Source organism: Thalia democratica, chromosome 8 (genome assembly GCF_965202585.1).
Source record: "Thalia democratica chromosome 8, ktThaDemo2.hap1.1, whole genome shotgun sequence".
In the NCBI taxonomy this organism is placed as follows: domain Eukaryota; kingdom Metazoa; phylum Chordata; class Thaliacea; order Salpida; family Salpidae; genus Thalia; species Thalia democratica.
This window is the reverse complement of record NC_139172.1, coordinates 29,304,083-29,325,219: the sequence shown is the minus strand read 5'-3', so window position 1 is coordinate 29,325,219 and position 21,137 is coordinate 29,304,083. Positions and strand designations below refer to the sequence as shown.

Below are 21,137 nucleotides of genomic sequence, written 5' to 3'. Positions count from 1 at the left end.
TATGATATCACACTAACCCGATGATTTCCAGTTCCTTGTTTCCTCTTTTGCCCCTCTTGTCTCTTCGGCCAGAAAACTTTCTGTCCATTTTCGAACTTCCAATCTGAGAAGAAGAAGTTGGCCTTGAAACCGTCTGTAAAATTAAAACAATTATAATTTTTCAATCAGTGTACCTTAAAATGTTTGTTGTTTTACATACGTCTTGCACGTTAAATAAATAAAAAATTAAAAAACATATATTTCAGTTAAGATGATGTATAATATTATTTGGTTTACTAAAACGTCGTAAAGGGTTGACATAAGTATAGTTATAGTTATATAATTTAATTCTTGTTTACTATTTAAGTTTTTTTTCCAATAATTGTACGTCAATGAAAAAAAAAGTAATTCAGAACAAGAAAGTTTTTAAGTTATTATCCCGTTATCCAACGTTATAAAAAAGCGTTCTAGTTCACAATTATTGCAAGACTTTGAGTAATACTCCTAAAAATATTTATCTTATGATTATTAGATAAGATCTTTGTTTATAAACAAACAACAAAGTTTATAATCATTTGAAATAGCGTAAAAACCTGTTGACCTAAAAAAGTATTTTTCAGCGATATTTCAAACATTTTAGTATAAACATTTCATACTCTTATGGTGTTATAAAGTTTATGAAAATATATTTAGTTGAAAATAGTTTGATAGTTGGATAACTTTACGTATGATCAAAAAAATTATGCTAGTTTGAAAATCAATGAAAAACATGCTTTGTATTAATTTCTATAAATGCAATTTACCAGTGTATAAATTTTTTTGTTCCTAAAACTTTGTAACTTTTACATCAAAAACAACTTGATAACGTTTGAATTGTCATTAAAGTATTTAAAATCTAAAAGATGTTCTTATTTGCAAGCTTTTTTTTATTACACTTAATATGTCTCTGTATTTTTTTGTTTAAGTCGAAAACACTTATGTTTCATATATATATATATTTTGCAACAGTCTTTACAAACTTTTTCTTTTTTCTTCTGTCCTACAATCAGAAATGTTTCGATATTTCTTTCCTTCAGGTAAGAATCTCTTTCATGTCCGAAACCCGGTTCAACGTCATAATCGTCGTTTAAATAACCCAACGTCTCCTTCGTTATATGAATTCGACTGTTATAATATCCATGTTAATATTACGTCACAAAAAATAAAAGTAGTTTTTGTCTTGTTTCCTCTACAGCTTATGCACTATAATGAATACAGTCCTTATTCACTAATGGTTTTTACTATTAATAACTTTAATTTAGAAACCTACACATAATCAAAAAAAAATCGTTTGCTAAATGCATCTTAAACTAATAATTTGATAAACTGTCGTTTGAACAGTGACTCATTTATTAATGACTAAATACATTTGATAGAAACTTAACAAGTCATAGTTTATTCGTTGACAAGAATTGTTACTTAAAATTAATAATGACGTCATACCCGGCCATGCCACCGCTTTCCATGTGATTGGCCAATGTGGCATCGTTGCTCCAAACATCGAACTGCCACTTTTTGAGTCCCAGAACGCCGCAGTGAACCCGACCACTGTGAATGCCGACTCTCATGTTCAACTGGGGAATTCCCGTCACTTCTCGAACTAATCTAATAGAGTTGAATGAAAAATTATAAATAAAAAAACTTTTTAAAAATAACGCAATTTTTTTAAGTAGTTTTTAAATCATTTTTCCGGTTTTAGAAAAAGCAGTAAGGCTTTAAAATTATTATTCAAAATAAATTTTTATTTAAATAATTTAAATGAGATGATATATTTTTAATTCTGCTTTTGATACACTAAAAACAGTATAGTCACTTCTTTATTTCAAATAAAAAACTCAGTAAACTTAAAAGAAGTTTAATTGCAATCATCTTTTATAAACCAGGTTAAACTTTTTTTAAACATCAGACATCAACTAACGAAATAGTGTCAATCATATCAAGTCCCATTTGCACGCATGATTGAGCATGGTCCGGTCTTGGTTCAGGAAGTCCTGACACGCAATAGTAACAATCTCCTAATATCTTAATTCTGAGGCAGTTGTTCTCCTAAAGAGAACATAAGTGTTTTTAATTTAAACGAGATTTATAGACGTATATGTTGAATCTAAACTTCTGATAAATAAAGCAAAGAATATAAAATAAAGTATTATAATTTCGAAGCGTTGAGTAACTATTGTATATTAAAAAATTAGCAGTTAAACTTTTCCAAGCCAAATATTTTTGATTGTAAATTTGTTGTTTATTAAGTTTAAAGTTTATTATAACCTAACATTTTGTTTTCTTTATTGTTTTATTCAACTTACAGCAGCTAACTTGTCAAATCTTCGGAACAATTGATGAAGAGTTCTTACAAGGTTGGCAGCACTACATTGAGATGCCAACAATGTAAATCCTTCAATATCAGCAAACAATATACTGTTTAGATATGTTGTTAGGTGTATTTAAAAGTGTAAAAATATAAAACAATTGTTTGTTTTTAGTCATTTTTCACGTTAGTTATTTAATTAGTTTATAAACTTGAATACCTTACTAAACATGTGTAATTTACAATAGTCGAAACTCTCACCTGACATTGGTGTATTTTTGGATGTATATTTTATGAAATTGTTGATGTTCCGGTTTCGCTTGATCGATGTCAGCTTTCATTTCCATAGCAACATGACGTGGCAACACTGACAATAATAATCCCTCCTGCGTGAAATGTTTAATGTTTTAAATATGGATGTTTGAAAGATTTGTTAAGAAGTATAATATAGTGAGGACTAATTTTGATAAACATGTTATATTTAATATGCAATCTGTTGCGTCTGATGTTCTCCAAATATTATGTGTTTCTTAAATAATAACACTGTACTTATAATTTTAAAGCTGTGTAATACTTGAAAGTTTTGTTACGTTTAGATATGTTTGAAAGTTTTGTGCTGTTGCTAACCAAACATATTTGTATAATTTCGATAAAGTAGTGAAAATGTGAACAAAGTCGTTTCGTTATAATTAAACTTGAAGGTTTGGTTAACGTACTGTTTAGTATGTAAGATAGCTTTTTATTTCAAACTTGAATTAAACGGAAATATTTATCTCTGGTCATAAAATGAACAAATTACTAATTTTATTCTTAACCTTTGTAAGCTAAAAGCAACTTGTATTACAAATTACTGTAATTATAATATTTTCTTTGGTCTGTCAATTACTGGTGGTTTTTTATTTAGTGCGCGCTAAGCATCATGTGTTTCAATTAATTGCCTTGAATGTTATTCAAAGCAGTTTAGTTGAAATAAAACATATGATGTTTGGCGCGAACTAAATAAAAAACCACCAGTAATTGACAGGCCGAAGAAAATAAAATTACTATTTGACAGTCTGGCGGAAATGTTGTTTTTGCTGCTGCATATGTTCTTTAACTTGGGAAAACTATGAAAAACTTTATAATGATAAAAATTGTCCCGTCCACCAATTAAAGGAAACAAGTTTAATTTTGATAAAAGTCAGTTTCTACTAATCAAGCAGTTATGTCTGATTCTGAAGAAAAATCAATACCTATACATTAAGCTGACTTTTAATTTTTTTAATAATATCTTTCAATACAGCTTTATACTCAAGGTCTTAAACTACTCAAAAAATGTCTAAAAAATTATCCAACAGCAGTAAAAAATTTTAAATTATTTTACGCTCAAACTTTAAACTATATCTATTGACTGTCAGAAGGTGTGTTCTACTAGTAAACCGATGGTACTATATACTTTCTTAAACTTATACTTAAGGTTATACTCTTGGACACTTTGCGTTTGACCAAACTAAAATTTTAATTTAACATCAATTTTTTAGAATTTACCAAAGCTCCCTTATTTTTATTCCCTCTCACCTGCTGAAGGTTCTGCTTCTGAAGACTGATCCTTGCCTCGATGCAGCTCTTGGTCTCGGTGAACGCCTTCCTCTGGACCAATTCTGCTGACCACCTCGCCATAAGACACACCACGTAAGCGCATAAATACATTATGACGTCAGCTAACAACTGCGTGATGTCATAATGTTAAATTAACTGCGTGATGTTGTAAATTTACACTTCATCAGCTTAGCAATTATTGAAATAGAGGTCTTAAAGTTTTGGCAAATATATGAAAATTTTCAAGCTAGAAAAATAGTTTTTGTATTTAAAGAATTGAAGGTTAGAGTTTTATATATTAGTATTTGTTTCTCAATTGATAGAATTATTATGATAGTCTTACTTCAATACTTTATCTTACACAATAAAACTTGAAGGTAACCATTGTTACTCGTGGGAAAAATTGTGCTGATTAAAGTTAACTCCTTTGATTTGAAGATAACATGTACTAAATTATCTACTTACAAATTCAAAGTACTAAACTTAAACAAACTGTATAGTACTGAATGAAATAGAAAGACGAATTAGTTAAACTCCTTCATAACTAACTAGGTAGTTTTTTTTTTAGATATTTTTTTTAAGTATAAACTTTAACCTGGTTTTTCTAATACAAATTTTGTACTATAAATACTTATATCCAACTCTAACATAAAGTATTATGAGAACAAGTACGAAAATTTTAATGCTAATACTTGCTTGGAATTTACAAATACAAGTATTAAATATTTATATAGGTAAAAATAAACGTCAAATTTTGAAATTGCAGCTTACAAAACAAAATAAAATAAACTTTAAATGTGCTGCTTTCAAAAATTTATACAAAAAACTAATGTCAACTTCGTTAGTAGTACATATTTAAATAAATGATTGTATATATAAATACATATTTAAAAAATGCTGTTGTTAGTGGTTATACAAACTTTAAAGTTAATTATCATTTAAAAAGGAAATAAAATGTACGAAAGTATGGCGTGTAACGCCTAAGTTTTCATATCAAAATTAATTTAAAAAATTTGATCAAAATAGTTTAAACTTTGAATAAGCTTTTTAGTCTAAATGTATAACTACAAGATGTATTTTTTATAAACACTTTGTTCAAACTTTTATTGTGTTAAAAAAAAAGTATATAAAAGTATTAAAAAACTTACACATTTCGTACCGCAACAAGTTTAAACATGGTTTAGGTAAAGTGACTTTTTAAAGTTTTACCTGATAAAAGAATATTTGCAATGATTAAAAAAAATTAAAAATAGAATTAAACAACCTTGAGTTAAGGGTACATTTAATATTAACAGAAAAAACAACAAACGCACTTGAAATAAAAGTAATAAATTCATCAGTATTCTGACAAGATAAGTAATTTTTAGAATTTTTACAAGATTTACAAGACACTTTTAACACACCTTATACACGAAGTTACTTAACTTTATTTGAAAGTAAGTTCTTTGTATAATTTTTATCTCTGCCAGCTATTCATAACGACTGTCGTTGATATACGACATTTTCTATGTTCTACTTTTTGTTTAATACAAACTTATTTACTTTTTGTATACTTTTATGTAAAATGTTTACAGCCTAATCTTTTCTTTAATTGAGCCGTCTTTACGTTTAGTGAAGTACTTTTACTAAAACTTCTAAAAGTTTTCTATCATTTTCGTTCTTAAACAGTTTTATGAATTTAAAATAAACGTAAAGGTAGGTTACGTACAAAATTTAAAAGATTACTTAAAGCTGTAGGTTAATTCAATTTACCAAGTTATACACCTACAAAAGGTATATTAGTTTGTTTATTACAGTGGTTAGAATTTGGTTGGGTCATTGTTAGATAAATATTTATATATATAACAAAGTAAAGAAAGTAAGGCTCTGAAGTTAGCCAGTTAGTTATGTATTAGTAGTTGGAACCTGCTGATTGTGAACTATTTTATTGGGATTGGCCATGTAAGACATAGTTAGATGAGCGGTAATGAGAAGTAGACACGTGACCACTAGGTGGCTTATTGGGATAGGCATCATTGTGAAGAGAATGTAAATTGTGAAGATCGTCAGCCACGCCATGTATGAAGAACTGGAAAGTTTAAAATAAAATTTAAGTATTTTAGCTTTACTTGATTTAAATAAAAGCTTACTTAAAAATATATAAGTTTAATGGTGTAAAAAATAATCTAGTATCTTTTTAAGTTTTCAAAGAGTTTGCAGAAAAAAATATTTTTAACAAATTTATAAACTATGATATTTAAAATAAGACAAAAATTAAGTATAACCAAAAAGAGTCTTTTTTAGTATATAAATATCTAAAGTAAGGAAAATGGATACAGCATGAAAATAATAAGCAATATTTAGTATTGAGAAAGAAACATTTAATTTAATCGCATAAAGTTATGGAAATAACAATCAAATTTTCTCAAAAATTGTCTGATGTATAATAATACAAAGATAAAATACGTCTTAACTAGTAACAATATCTAATTTAACAAGTTATATTTAGATAATAAAAAAAATTTCAGCAAAATTACTTAATTGAGAAATATAACGGCAGATACTATTTATAGAATCAAAGAGAAGCTATAACAAATTAACACTAATTGAAATAAACTAGTATTATTAAGTTATTCTGTGCAACATAATGTTATTAATAGTTTTTAAAGCGTCATAAAATTTTGTTTTTGTTAGATGTTAAGCCAGAAAAGTTTAAATAAATTATTTTTAAAGCTTTTCTAATTGAGAATATCTTTACAAAGTATATTTTTACTTTTTTTAAAGTTAGAAAACTTTTAAAACGTATGAATTTTTAAACGTATGAATAGTATTGCTTTTTGTTTATAATCATATTAAAAAAAAACTTAGATTTTCTAATTTTTAATTTTGTTATTCAATGCACTTTTTAAACTAAGACAGATATTTAATTGTGTTAAAGGTGTCAAAACATAATTCAAATACTTTAAATATGCCATTTTGTTTCAAAATTATTTAAAGTTCTAAAGTTTAGTTTTGTTTTCTTAAACAAAGGACAGCGTATAAATTTCTTGAGTTTTCATTAAAATAAACTTAACCCAAAATTACATTTTAAAATATTTAGAATCCTTATTCAGTTTATTTGTCTGATTTTGAGAAGTTGTGGAAAATTCCAACATAGAATCTAAATCAATTTGATTAGCAGTTCCAAAACTACTCGTAGAAACAAAACAGAGCTTTAGTGAACTCAAAAAAATAACAATTTTCTTAAATAACATTTACGGTGAGCTATCTTCAATTGACCATTTTGAGTAATTTCATTCAAACTTATATGCTTCGTCGTTCGCTAGTTTTATAATATAAAATGGAAAGACAGATAATACGACAAAATTACCTTAATTGAGAGAATTGGGACTTATTCTACATTTTAAAATAAGATATTGTGATAAATTATTCTAAGATTATTCTTTTGTAGTATTTATAATGCCAAATGAGTCTAAAACATAATAAAATTTTCTCTTAGTAATACTAAAGAGGTTTTTTTTTTTAATCAGTTTAGTAAACACTATAAATTCAAACAAATTAACTTAATTAAGTGTCTGTTGAAAAGTATTATTCTAAATAGTGTTTGCTATTTAAAAAACATTTTTTAAAGTCGATAATTTTCATATTTCAGACATGAACTTTGTATTTTTAAATGTATAAATACACAGCTAAATAAATATAAAATGCTGTACCTTTTAAATTATTTAAAAATATGTGGTCAAAATTAAAGGAACAGAAAATTTATTAAGTTTTGTGGAAATTTTATCAATAACAGTTGTGCGAAATTACTACGGTAGTTATTTTTATATAGTTAAATATTTTATTAATAAAACAAAAAAAAGTTTTTAATTATTGTAGAAACTAAAAACAAAACATCCTACTTCAGAGCAATTAGACTAAACTTAATATTAAACAAAAGTGTTTAGTTTTTACATAAAATATTGCTTGAAGTTATTAATTAAGGTTAATATTTCAAAAGCTTTCCAATTACGGAAGTTGACCTAATGACATAGAAAACTTTGTGAACAAAAAGTCTGCGTTAACAAAAGAAAATTTGACTAGTATAACAATAAAGGTATTTACATTTATGAAGTTCTTTAGCTTTGTCAGAAATATATTTTTTTTCAAAATACAATTAGAAATTTTTGCAGAGTTTTAGAAATTTTTATTAGTCAAGTTAGAATTATGTATAAATTATTAGTTTACTTTAAAACATAAGTCTTGCAAAAGTAGTTTATATTTATAGTTTTAATTATTTTTTTAATAGAAAACGTTATATGTAAAATGAATTTTTATCATAATAACGCATAACTATTGTACGTTAAATAAATTTTATTTATATTTGTTTTAATTACTATTTATAAACTATTTGTATCCAACACGCTTTAATAATTTAATTGTAACTAAATGAAATTGTCAACTTTTTTGTGACCATTTTTTGTCTTAAGCACCTTGAAACTGTATTATAAATAGTTACTTGTACTGACCTGTGAGGTTCAACTATTGCAACCATGATGATGTTGATGACGATTAGAAACGTCATTATGACGTAAGAAACGAATTTTACCACCTGATGACGCAACGTGTTGCATTTGAAAAACACCTGGAAAATATTTTATTTTTATCTATCATAAATTAAAAGTTGTAAAAATGTTTTGTCGGACGAGCTTAAGAATCGCATTTTATCTCAACAGCTTGTAGTTTGGATTATAATTATTTTTCTAGCTGTTGCTTCACAGTTTAGTTTGAAACTTAATTTAATGGATATAGAAACAACTCCGAAAACTTTTTTTTAACTTTTTGCTAGTTGTTCTAATATGAATAAACTTTTGCAAACTAATTGCTTTTAATTGATTCTAAAAAAAATAAGAATAAATGTTTTATGTTGTCTAATAAAAAAATTAAAGTTAAAAAAACGGAATCAACGGTGTTTGTAAAATAATATACTTGTTAAAACATACAAAATTAAATCATAAAGCATTGTATATGAAAAATATCAAACTGTAAGATTAGTCGAAGACTAGTTACAATATAGGTATAACTACAACATATATTTAAACAAACTGTTAACCTGCAGTAATAAAGACATCAACATAACAATTGCCATTCCACTGGCAAGTGACGGATTCATTGTCAATTTAGCTGGTTTGTAGTAGTAAAACACTGTAAAAAGTGTTTATGTAAACTACTCATGTATTTAAGAAAATAAATATAACATTTAAATAAATATAAAAACGTTATTGTCTTTTTTCTCTTCGATATGAACTGTACTAATTAATCATTTAACTTGTTTCAAGGTTAAATCACACATAAGGTAATAGGTTATGATTAAAAATATTTTTTAACCAGCTTTAATAAAAATTTCTTCTTTATAAAAATGATAAACTAAACATTTGTTACTCCAAGCTTAATACAGTCAAAGATACATATTAATGTATTAATTAATATATAATGGCTACTTATATCAAAAACAACGGTAGTGTATACGTTTTAACAGTAAATGTGCTTTCTGTTTTATAACAATTTAATTTGCTCTGTCCTTTGCTGAATTTTTAAAATACATTAATTATTTTAAACCGATTTAGTCTGCTTTAAAGCTTCGTAGTAATAAGATTATAAGCGTTATTTACGGTCAGAATAGAATTAAATCAGTTCAAAAATATCTTAAAATCAGTTACAAATTCAAGTTGGTATCTCAATCTTGTTAAGGTTAAATAAAAAGGTTGACAAAATGATATACTCTAAATTGCCAAAAGTAACAGTCGTTTACTTGATTTTTTTGCATATGAACTTAAAAAATAAGTGTAAAGTTAAACTTTCAGTATTACATAAGGTTAATGATTTTTTTATGTTCAGATTATTTTTTTTTACATAGAGTCCATAAACTTATAATTTTATTTTTAATGAAAAATAAGTTTATGTAAATTTTAAACAATAATAAATATTCAAAAAAAATTTAATAACTCTAGTAAACCTTTAATTTACACAATAAAAGTAAACATTCAAAATAAAAAACCTAAATAAGAATAGAGAGTTTGTATTCTAACTAAAATCACAATTTTCATTACCGACTAACTCAAGTACTAAATGCAGACTAACTTCATACATTTATCAAAGTATAGCTATCAGATTTTTCAAACAAACATCATTATATCAAATCAACATTTTACCTCAAAACAAGATTATGAGATAGATTATAAAACAGATTGGAGAGTGTTTCTTAATCTTTAACTTTAACAAAATTTAAGTAAAAAATGAAAATTTTGATTAAAAATTTCACACTTTAGGAAGACAAGTTCCCACTTTTTGGAATCAAATGCTTAAAAAAAAATAAATAATATTCATCAATTTAAGACAAAATACAATTTTTACGGTCAAACGAACTTAGTTTCTAGCAAAATATTTTTTTAATAATTTTAAAATTTAGTATGCTTTAGATCAAATAAACAAAATTTTCAAAGCTTTCGGCTGTCAATATACTTAATCGTTGATTGAAATTACGCATGTTGTGAACTTCATTGTATTTGTCTTGGGAAGTTGCTTGAATATTTTATGCACAACTAAATTGCTTAGTGACGGTGAGAAGCAACAAACTGAAAAAAACCTTGTTTGTGATTATTAAAATGTGAAAATTAAATCTTCAGTAAACGTGGCTAAAAGTTGAAAAACTAAAACAACAACCCAAACTAAAAAAAAAAAAAATATTTTAACCCATAACTTAAAGATATCTGCAAAAGATATGTTTTAATCAGGCACAACTCAAATTTATGTCAATAGATCAAAGTAAATAAAACTGCGCAGCTAAAATTCCTTTGCAATTTCGGATGCACAGGAATTTTATTTAATTGTAATAATTTATGAAAAAAGCAGCAAAAATCTTACTAAAAGTAAAACTAAAACTGTGATTAGTTTGGTTTGAAAAAGTTGTATATCAAAAGCATTTATGTGTCTTACTGCGTAAAATTGAATTAAACTTAAATTGAGTCGTACGTAGAACACTAAAAAACTGTATAACGGTCTACTTTATGTTTGCACCAATTTATGAAAGCGGCAACTAAGCTATTTTCGCGGTCAAATTTACCCGCGTTTTTCACTGTAAAGTATAATTCCGTTAAAATAATTTGTGTTTCGGCATTCACCGACCGTTTCCGAAATAAAAGATCAGACAGAAAACTCCGATTTTACGCATTTTTGCTTGGAAAAGTCGCTTATGTTTGAACACCAGAACTTAGAATTGAGGATGTAGTTTCGATCATGAAGAATGACAAAAATATAAGGGAAAAACTTTTGTAAAAGCTTTACTAAAATTTCAACATCCATTAGAATTTTTATGAAGTAAAATAAATATTTTAGTAACTAGAACTGTGAAATATATTAAGAAATATCCTTTTAGAAAATTGTACATGAAAAACAAAAATTTTCTTAAAGTGTTAATTTTTTTTTCATTAACAAATGTAGAAGCAATACTATTTGTGAAAAAGATGTTTTAAACTATTAAATTTATAAAATGGGTACATTTTCAATATTTAATCGTGCTTAAAAATAAAAAGGGAGAATAATATTATGGTAAAGTTATTAAAAAGCTTTAATTATATTAGTCCTAAGACCATAATTGCAACTAGTTTAAACTTTAAAAGATTTAAAGTTGTGCATATTTTAGTATTAAATTGATTTCAAGAACAGACTAAATTATCGAATTAGAAATCAATAAAGTAAAATTTGAGTTTCAAGCTTCATTATGCAAGTAAATCGGTTAGAAAGTTTAAAATTTTTCTCATATAACTTAAAAAAACTCTGTTACATCATTGTAAGTTTTTTTTAGAATAAGAATTTAAAATTACTAAACTTAACGAATAATTTTAAATTGTTAGCTACCTTTAATAGATAAAAACTTGTCAAAGTTATAGCTTGGGCTCTAAATTTTTTTTAATTTAAATGTATGATTATCACCATCAATAACAAAGTGTTTACCTTTAGTTATAACAACCAGATATACATAACGTTTGATTTATGTTTTAATTGACATCTTAACTTGTTCAAATAGTATTAACTATTTAACAACTTCAGTTTTTTGGTATTAGAATTTTTTTTTTTAATAAATTGAAAAAAGTAATTTTCAGATATGATAAATAATATTTTATGTTTAAACTTGTCATAAATTATGTTTATTTTTTTGCATTTCTATGATTAATTATAATAATTAATTTTTTTTGCAAACAAATACTATCAAAATTACAACTGAGTTAAAAACTATTTCGAGTATGCAAACAAAAACATTTTTTTTTTAATTGACTAAAATTAAGTTGTATACCATCGAGTATTAAACTAGTTGGTTTAAATTTACTTGTACTAGAATACTTTTGTAAATCAAAGAGTCACTCTACAAATATTTATTAAATGTTTAGTTTTTCTTACTAGTTATAAATTGTGAAGTAATAAGTTTTCTTTTAGTGTAATTATGTTGCAGTTAAATGCGTAAGTCGGTACATGTATCTAAATTAGAAAGGCAGTATCCAAATTAACTTCGAATCGACTAACTACGAAGTTGTCTTTCATGGCAATTATTTTAAAATGATATAGGTTTTTTTTTCAATCTTCTTTAAGCAAACTTATAGTATTAAAAAGTGTAGGCATTTTAACAAACTTATAGTTGACAAGTGCAAACAAGCATCGACTTCAAAACCTATAATCAATTTTGTTTTTGAAGTTAGTTTATTTTTTATTTTTTGCTAAATGTTTAATCAACAGATCATTACTAAACGATTTCATTATCTCAAGTAGAACAACAACTACGTAAGAACGTGTGTGTAAAAATAAAAACCTTAATATTGAACATGTGATTGTACACTAATTACCTGATAACACAATGCATAGAAAGAATAAGATCCATGTGAGATAGGATAGCATCTTTAAATTTGTTCTGAAAAAGTACCTCTGATAGAGATCTTCAAAAGATGCAGAGTCGTATGAAAGACGATATTTACCCGCTTCCTTCTTTATAACATTCCTGTGGAAAACATTCTGTTTTTGTTCTGATATTTAAAAAAATCCTGTGATTTATCTCGTAATTAAACTTGCAACACTGAAATTTTTGTTGCTGAATATCTTGTTTTACAAAAATACTAACATTTAATATAGTATTAACATTTTGCTGATTTTTACAAACATAAGTAATACATAGAAAATAACTTTTCCTCAAAATTTTGAATTATTTTTAAATTTTTACACTTCGTTAAACAGAGTGTTATAAGTATAAAATAAATAATACAAACTAACTAGTTTTGTTAAATTTAAAGAGTTAAATAAAATGTTGAAAAAAATAATCAATAAGTTGAGGGATAAACATAGATGTATTAATACTGAGAATAATAACTTATTTAATGCACTAAAGACCTTTATAAGCAAAAACTAGTTTGAATTTTTTTTAAATTTAAATGTACCTGTTCTCTTTCTATGAACTAAAAAACTTGAATTTTTTTATAACAACCAAACCTTTAGCAATAAATTTACCTAACTAATACAAACATAACTTAAAAAAACTAAAATCAGTTGTTTTAATCAAATACATTCTTTTAAACTTTATTATTTTTGTTAACTCAATTAAAACTAAAAATTATCTTCAAGTTTAAAACCGTTATTTCTGAAAAAAATAGATATATAATTTAACTACTTTTTTAAAACTTTGAACTTATAAAGTTTGAATAATCAGCTGTTGAGACAAAAAGAAATTGGTTTATTCAAACTAATCTTTTAAACCCCAGTGTGATTCTTCTAACAAACAAAGTATATAAAAAAAGATTATAAACTTTATTTTTACAACACACATAATAAATAAAAGCAAAAGAAAAGAGAAAAATCATAACAAAGGAAACATTAATCTAAAAATAAACATATGTCAGTTTTTATTTTATCCAATGTTTCAAAAAATTTTGATAAATGCTGAAAATTTTATAAATTTAGAAAGTGGAATTTCACTCTTTTTTTAATGTTTATTACTGAATGTTTAAAAAAATTATAGCTAACAAATAAATAAAACAGCTATAATTCTTTTAAGTTTATACAAAAAGTAAATAAAGTAAAGTTTACAATTGATTATTTGAATAAAACGTTAATGCGTTACAAACAAATCCTGAGTAAAGAACTAAATAGTATTTAATTAATTCTTTATTTGTAGTTAACTGTTATATCTTTTATTAAATTTATTTCATTATCTACTTAAAAGTTCAGTACTATCTTCAGATTATCGATCAAAAAAAAGAAATATTTTTATGTCTATTCCTAAGAGTAAAAACCTAAATAATATTCAATTAATTCTTCCTTTAAAATTTAACCATTTATTAAACTTTTTTTCTTTAGTCACTAAGAATTCCTGTAATGTTTCTAGATTATCTACAGAATGAAAATGTATCAAAAAAAAAAAAAAGTAATTTTATACAAAAACTAAATGAAAACAAAACAAATAGAATTTGTTTTAAAATTATTGTAATAAATCGTAAATAACAAAACCTTTACAGGAAACTGCTGAAGTATCTATTCGGTTTGAAATAGTTTTTACTTAAAGTATTTTCTGTCATTTTTTATAGTATAAATAAAAAGAAACAGTATAGTCTTGATAAGAAAGTCAAAACATTTGTTAAACGTTGGTACTTTTGTAGTGTCTATTCAGCTATAAATAGCTGTAACAGCAGCTTTGTTTCTTTAACTAAAACCATTTTAACATCTTACTTTAGTAATTTACCTGTAACTTTAAAACAGTTATAAAGTGTTATATTTTATATATTTAAAACCAAAACTAAGTTAAGAAGCTCTAAACTACTTAAACTTTTTTTAAATCAGATTTTTTTTACAGAAACAACTAAGAAAAAATTTTAAAACAAGTAAAAATCTGCTTGAAAACTGCATTTTTCCACTTTAATTTAGTTTTTCATAAAAAGGCTCATTTGCATTATGACGTAATAGAGGTCACGACCCGATTTATTTATTGGAATTTATTGAGATAAATCACGTTGACGATAGTTTAGTGGGTCGTTACAAGGCAACTAGGTCACAAACAGATGTTAGAATATTTAAGTTTTTTTTCTTGTATTTTTTTATAAATAGTCGATTGTTATATTCATTTTAATAAAGCTGTAAGTAAACAAACATTGGAAAAATTGTGATATTTTTAAAAGTAAATATCAAATATTATTTTGAATAATTTTATTTATTTATTTTAAAAGATTTTTAAACGAGCAGAAAAAACAAGTTGGTTTATGTGTGTTAAATGTTAAAAAATATATGTATTGCCTATTTTTCGTTGACTAGAGTTTAAATTAAAACAACTATTTAACCTTCATCAGTCCTAAAATTCAAAAAAAAATGATTATACATTTGTGAGTTACAATTTACAGTTTAGTTTCATGTTTTTAGTAATTGATATGAAAATTACTTTTACTGCAGTATGTATTGAAAATAAAGCTCTTAAAAAGTAAGGTTTATCAAAATAGATTATTGTTTTTTAATTTCTACTAAAAATTATACGAGATTATTTTCACACAACTTTCTATGTTTGATTGGTTTTTTTTTTGTTCAAAAGATTTTTTTTTGTTTTAAAGTTGTTTATTTAGACTTAAGTCTCACGGTACTTAAGTTCATTAAAAAAACTTCATCCAATCTTAATAATACTTTTTTCTTTCACATAGAAACTAAACACTAAAAAAGTAAACTAACACTTTTCAGCTTTAACTAAGCAGATAAGAAATGAATAAGTACAGTTTTTAATTTTAAAAAAACTACTAGATTTTGTACTTGTTTAACTTTTAAGTTAACCATAAATTAAATTCATATCGATTTTAGTGCAAAAAATTAAAATTTTTTATTTACTTCATACTTGTAAAGTAAATGAAGTTATTATTTTTAGTTTTTTTGAGTGTTTTGTATTTAAGCCCTTTGTTTTGTTGTTTTGGATGGTTAGATTAAAATAATTTTTGTATAAGTACAATTTCGATTTTTAAACATGAAATGAATATCTTAGTGTTTGCCATTTAACTTATAACTTTGATAGCGAGGAAATTCAAAATCTTAAGTTTGTAATTGACTTATAAGCAAGAAAAAGATAAAGAAACATAACTAAACTTAATAATAAGTTTTTATAAGCTTTAACTTAAATAACTAAAACATAAAAGTTTAGGTTTTTGTCATTAAATAAGGTTTACTTTACTTAAACAAGTAATTATTAACCAACCAGATCGTTGAAAAATTGGCGGGTCTTTTAGGTGAATCCCCGACTTCTTCTTGTTCAAGAGGAGGCTTGGAGATTTTCGCGGGAAAAACTTGGCCCTCTGACTCCCACTTATGGGTTATGTGGAAGTTTCCCTTTTTTTTCGGCGGGGATTCCGTGTGAATTCGTTGTTGGTTGTTGTCATGGCAACTTGGGGGCTTGGGCGAGTTGGGTGGTTTTCCCTTGATTGATCCGAGTCTTGTCGTCACACTCGAACGATTTGAAGGACCGTCGGTTGGCACTGAAATATTTATAATTAATTTTCTATAATTAATAAGAATATAAAAATGTTAAAACTAATGCAAAAAGTTCTAATTCGATATGCAAAATGATATGGGTACTAAAATATGGCACTAAAGTATATCAAAATTAATTTGTTAGTTTTAATTTGAAGATAAAAAAAAACGCTAAAACATTTTTATAATAAATATAATAATACGTTCTTAGCAGACGGTGGTTTAAGTACGTTTTTAAGTTATTTGCACAACTGATTTTTTATTAGTTTATTGTTTCTTTAATCAGTCTGATTAATAAGAGTAAAAAAATGTTTGGATGTAAAACGAATATGTAAAACAACTAGAAAATAAAAGTATAAAAGTACCTTGGAAAGAAAGGGTTGTTTTTGTTGTGTTTAAAAATCCAATTGTCTTTAAAAGTTAAGTAGCTTAACCGTTAAGATTTTTGCAAATATGTTTAAACTATTATGAGTAACTTTTGAAAAATAGATTACAAAAGTTAGAATAGAATTTTATCATAAGAGTATATTTTAAATTAAATAAGTAACATTTTAAATTCCTCAAAATTTTTCTAAATTAATAAACATAATGAACGTTATTGTAGAAAATTAATATTAAATTATTTTTTTATACAACAATAACATGTTTATTTTATGGACTGTTTAAAGAGCATTGTTTAATATGGTTACATGACAATTCAAATTCGGACTGTTTACATTCTTAAAGAAATATTTAAGAGAACATACCTCAAAATTTAGTATATTTTTGAAAACAATAAAAATTAATTTTGTAGGTCTTACCAATATCTACAGGCAATTTTTTATTTTTGTAAAACTTTAAATGTTTATTAAGATATTTGTAAGTTACTAAAAATAACTGTATTCTTAAGCTTATTTTATCCATACCTTAAAAAATATCAAAAAATTTTCGAAAATAAAAAAATGGCTTTTAAATACTAACAAAACAAACATACATGTGTTTAATTTTTTAAATGTACTTTACTTTTTAAATTGAGGTCCTTTAAAAAAAAATTAAGAATTTTAACAGTCGGAATTTAAATTGTCCGAATTTGAATTGTCTTGTACCCGTTTAATATTGTTTTATAAAAATGTGTAAAAAACAAATAATATATGATGTTTTCATTTAGTTAATATTTGAACACTTGCTAACCAAGAAAAGCTTATATTAAAGTTTATTAGGACAAAAGCTAATAAAAACAAATATTTCAAATTTTATTATTACGTTATGTAACTACAATTTACTTAAGAAATAAATCAAACAAAGTCAATTTTTTGTTTTAAAATCTAAAACTTTTGTTTAAAAAAGTTAGTATAACTAAAATTGTTTACAAATGTTTCAACTAATACTTAACATTTACTTAAATATTTTTATTAAAAAACACAAATACTTATAAATTGTATCAAACTAACAAGTTATTTACTTAAAGATTTATAAATTCCACCTCACTTAACTAAAATTTAAACTTTGTAAAATTTTAATTTTTTGAGGTATGATGGTTATACTAGTTATAGCTTGTTTTAAAAGGTCAAGTACTGAAAACAAATTAACTTTAATTTGACGTTATTAAAATGTGCTATTTTTATAATTTTATATCTAATTTATATAAACTCGTTGTAGTATGCTCTCTGTATATTTAATATGGTTAAAAACTAAACTATTTCAAATAACTACCTTATTACTCATCATTTTCAAATGTCAAAATTGAGTTTCAACTTGTGTTAATACTAAATGGAAGAAGTTTAAACTACTAATTTTACAATATAGTACAACTAAAATGGTTTTACAATCAATTTAAAAACAAAAACAGCTTTTACAACTTTTATTACTAAACAAATAGAAAAGATAAATCATACCAAAATAGTAACTTTAATAGAGAAATTTAAATGTTTAACTCTATTATTAAATTCAAGCTTAAGTTAGTGAGCTTAAACTTATGAAATAAAGAAAAAAAAAAACCTAAAGTTTTAAGTGTCAGAAATAGAACAAACTTAATCAACGTTTATTTTTATTACTACATACCAAAGAGGTACTTTTTTGTGTATATAAATGTATATATGTATATAAGGATAACTTTTAAGTCACAAGTTTAATTATTTAAACACAAAATACAATTTTTAAATAATAGTTTAAGTCTTAAACAAGCCATTAGTAGTTATTAAGACAAACCATAGTTTGAGTTATAATATCAATGTACAAACTTATTTTTTCCAATTTAGTTGTTAAATTAATAAAAATATTTAAAGTTAAACCAAAGCGTAGTTCAAACTTGTTATTATTGTCAACCTTGAACAAAAAAAATAACTGCGATTCAATATAGTTGTACTAAGAGCCTAAAAATTTTAATATGTTAATAACTAAAGTAGAACCAGTTCGAATTTTCATTTAAAAACCACTTTCATATCAAACATACACCTTCAATACAGGAAATTGTTAACTTAATTTTTCTCATATTTCTTGGTACTAAAAATTTTGTTTGTTTTTTATAATTTTTTTGGCTACATAATTATCAGCATATCACGTATTCAATTGGCAATATCACGTACTAACCATATTGAGGTAAAATAGTTTGTCCGTAAAAACTGTTGCTAATCTAAGTTTTCCGCCAAAAATTAAAACTTTCAAACGCTCTTTATTACTTAACACGGCTTGCAAAAAAAAAGCATGTAGCTTCTTAAAATTTTGCAGTTCTAAAAATTACTTTTTAACAAAAACAATAAAACCTGCTAGGCATGTAGATTTACGTACAAACTAGCTACTTCTAGCCTTACTACTTTTCTAGTGTTTTTCTTTCAACACACACATTCTTTATACATGAGTATAAAAATACTGTACACACTTTTAACTTCATTAAACAAATGTGAGCCTTACAATTCGTTTAGCTAGTAAGTAAATTTTTGATTAGTTTGTAAGTTTTCAAGTGTGTTAACTTAACTTTTGATTAATCGTATAAATTTTGGAAATAACAAAACTGATATTTATCTTTAATTTTATTTTATTCGTATAAAATCTTAAATTAGACACAAAAAAAAATACTACTAGTAAACTAAAAAAATTTTTAAAGCATTTGTTGTTTATAAAGTTAACAAACTTTCTTAAGTTATACTACATTAATGAGAAATAAGCTTGTTTTGACTTTAGATGATAATATATAAAAACTATCATCATGGAACTTTTTTTAGTTCTGCTTAAATGTAGTTCTAAACATTTTCTTTAGTTTAGGTTCTCAGTGGACTTATCAGCTCTTTGAAAAAATTCACTTAAAATCATTCAAGCTCATTTAAAAACCAGACACTTGATGCCAATCCAACATAAAAAAAATTATCGTAAAATTATATATATTTTTAGTTTAATATATAGTATCCTTTACAGTGTTAAAAAAAATCTATTGATTTTATGTAAAAGGGTTTACAATGAAAAGAAAATACAGTTTTTATTCAAAATAGCAAGTACGAAACTTGAGTATTTTGTTTTATTTATGAGCATTATTAGTCAAACAATGTACGCACTACATTGGACTTATGCGAACTGCTTGTTGATAAATAATTCTACTTGTTAAAAAATATTTATATTTCCTGAACACTACTACTATAAATACATTTAGAAAATTATTTATAATATCATGTACGACCGAACTCCTTAACTTAAATCAATAAAGAACTCAATGTTGCTAAAGACAATTTGATTTTTGATATCTAAGCCTTAAAGGATCACAAAACAGTTTTTTTTTTATTGCTTTATTAATATGCTCTATTTTAAAAGCATCAAGTTTTGTAAATCAAATTAAAATTAAACAACGAAAATTTAATATTTACAGAATTAAATTAAAATTTGACAAATTTATATAACTAACATGAAGGTTTGCAGTCATTCAAGTTCAATTTGGGTGGTTTTGGTCGAAAAAGACCCAAAAATCTGCCGGACCTCGTCTTATTGTCTAATCGAGGACTGCCAACTGAGGATACAAAAATATTGTTAAAACTTTATTTTACTTGATGAATAAATAATTAACCAATTCTAAGTGATTTAAACAAAAGGTAAAAAAAAATCATTAAAATTAGTTTTCAATTTATTTTCTTGTAACTTGCAAACAACTAAACACTACAAACTTTTCATTTTCTATAAAAAATAGCTACTTAACATTATACCTAATACATAAAACTTAAATACGATAAAAATCGATGTATTTTTTGATCAATTTTTGTAATAATAGACTACGTTAATTTAACTGAAAAAAGTATTTTACAAACAATAAACTTATGTTAGGTTTTTGTTTTTCGCTGTTATTTCTATTCAAGTTGTTGTTCATTTGTGATTCAACAACAACTTCAATTTTATTCAGGTTTTCTCCGACCATTTTCCCGCCTTTTTTAAAGGTGACTCCGGAAAGCAAAGGATCTTAAATTACAGAACTAATAAATTTTAGAAAGTAAAATATTTCAAGGTTTTCTTAAATCTTTTATTGGTTTTAACACAATATTAGTTGAATTCTTTTATAGTTAAAAAGTTTGACATTTTAATTTAAAATAAAAACTTTAAGTATCAATAAAACAACTTTCGTTAATTAATAAAAGTACATAAAGTTAGTTTTCATGCTTTGAAAATAATTTTCTCGTAATGACTGATTTTACAAAGTTTAAATTACAATAATTTAACACATCTTAAGTTTTACTGCAATCCAACAAACAACAACGACAAAATCAACAATAAATCATTAAGTTGC

At 24.6% G+C, this 21,137-nt stretch overlaps 1 protein-coding gene across 1 annotated transcript in view; it reads right to left on the bottom strand.

Annotated features, from left to right (window-relative positions):
* Positions 1 to 20,891, bottom strand: part of LOC145842067 (adenylate cyclase type 6-like) — a 29,640-nt gene extending 8,749 nt beyond the window's left edge. Inside the window, exons 1-14 of the mRNA XM_082949441.1 lie at positions 20,672 to 20,891; positions 20,268 to 20,369; positions 16,125 to 16,401; positions 12,757 to 12,908; positions 8,973 to 9,064; positions 8,389 to 8,504; positions 5,807 to 5,969; positions 3,881 to 4,030; positions 2,585 to 2,709; positions 2,322 to 2,433; positions 1,937 to 2,064; positions 1,462 to 1,623; positions 999 to 1,143; positions 18 to 133 (exon numbers count right to left, since the gene is read on the bottom strand). Of these exons, the coding sequence (XP_082805567.1) occupies positions 18 to 133; positions 999 to 1,143; positions 1,462 to 1,623; positions 1,937 to 2,064; positions 2,322 to 2,433; positions 2,585 to 2,709; positions 3,881 to 4,030; positions 5,807 to 5,969; positions 8,389 to 8,504; positions 8,973 to 9,064; positions 12,757 to 12,908; positions 16,125 to 16,401; positions 20,268 to 20,369; positions 20,672 to 20,771 (1,940 nt within the window). The 5' untranslated portion in view covers positions 20,772 to 20,891. The remainder of the gene's footprint in view (positions 1 to 17; positions 134 to 998; positions 1,144 to 1,461; positions 1,624 to 1,936; positions 2,065 to 2,321; positions 2,434 to 2,584; positions 2,710 to 3,880; positions 4,031 to 5,806; positions 5,970 to 8,388; positions 8,505 to 8,972; positions 9,065 to 12,756; positions 12,909 to 16,124; positions 16,402 to 20,267; positions 20,370 to 20,671) is intronic.
* Between the last annotated feature and the right edge of the window lie 246 nt (positions 20,892 to 21,137).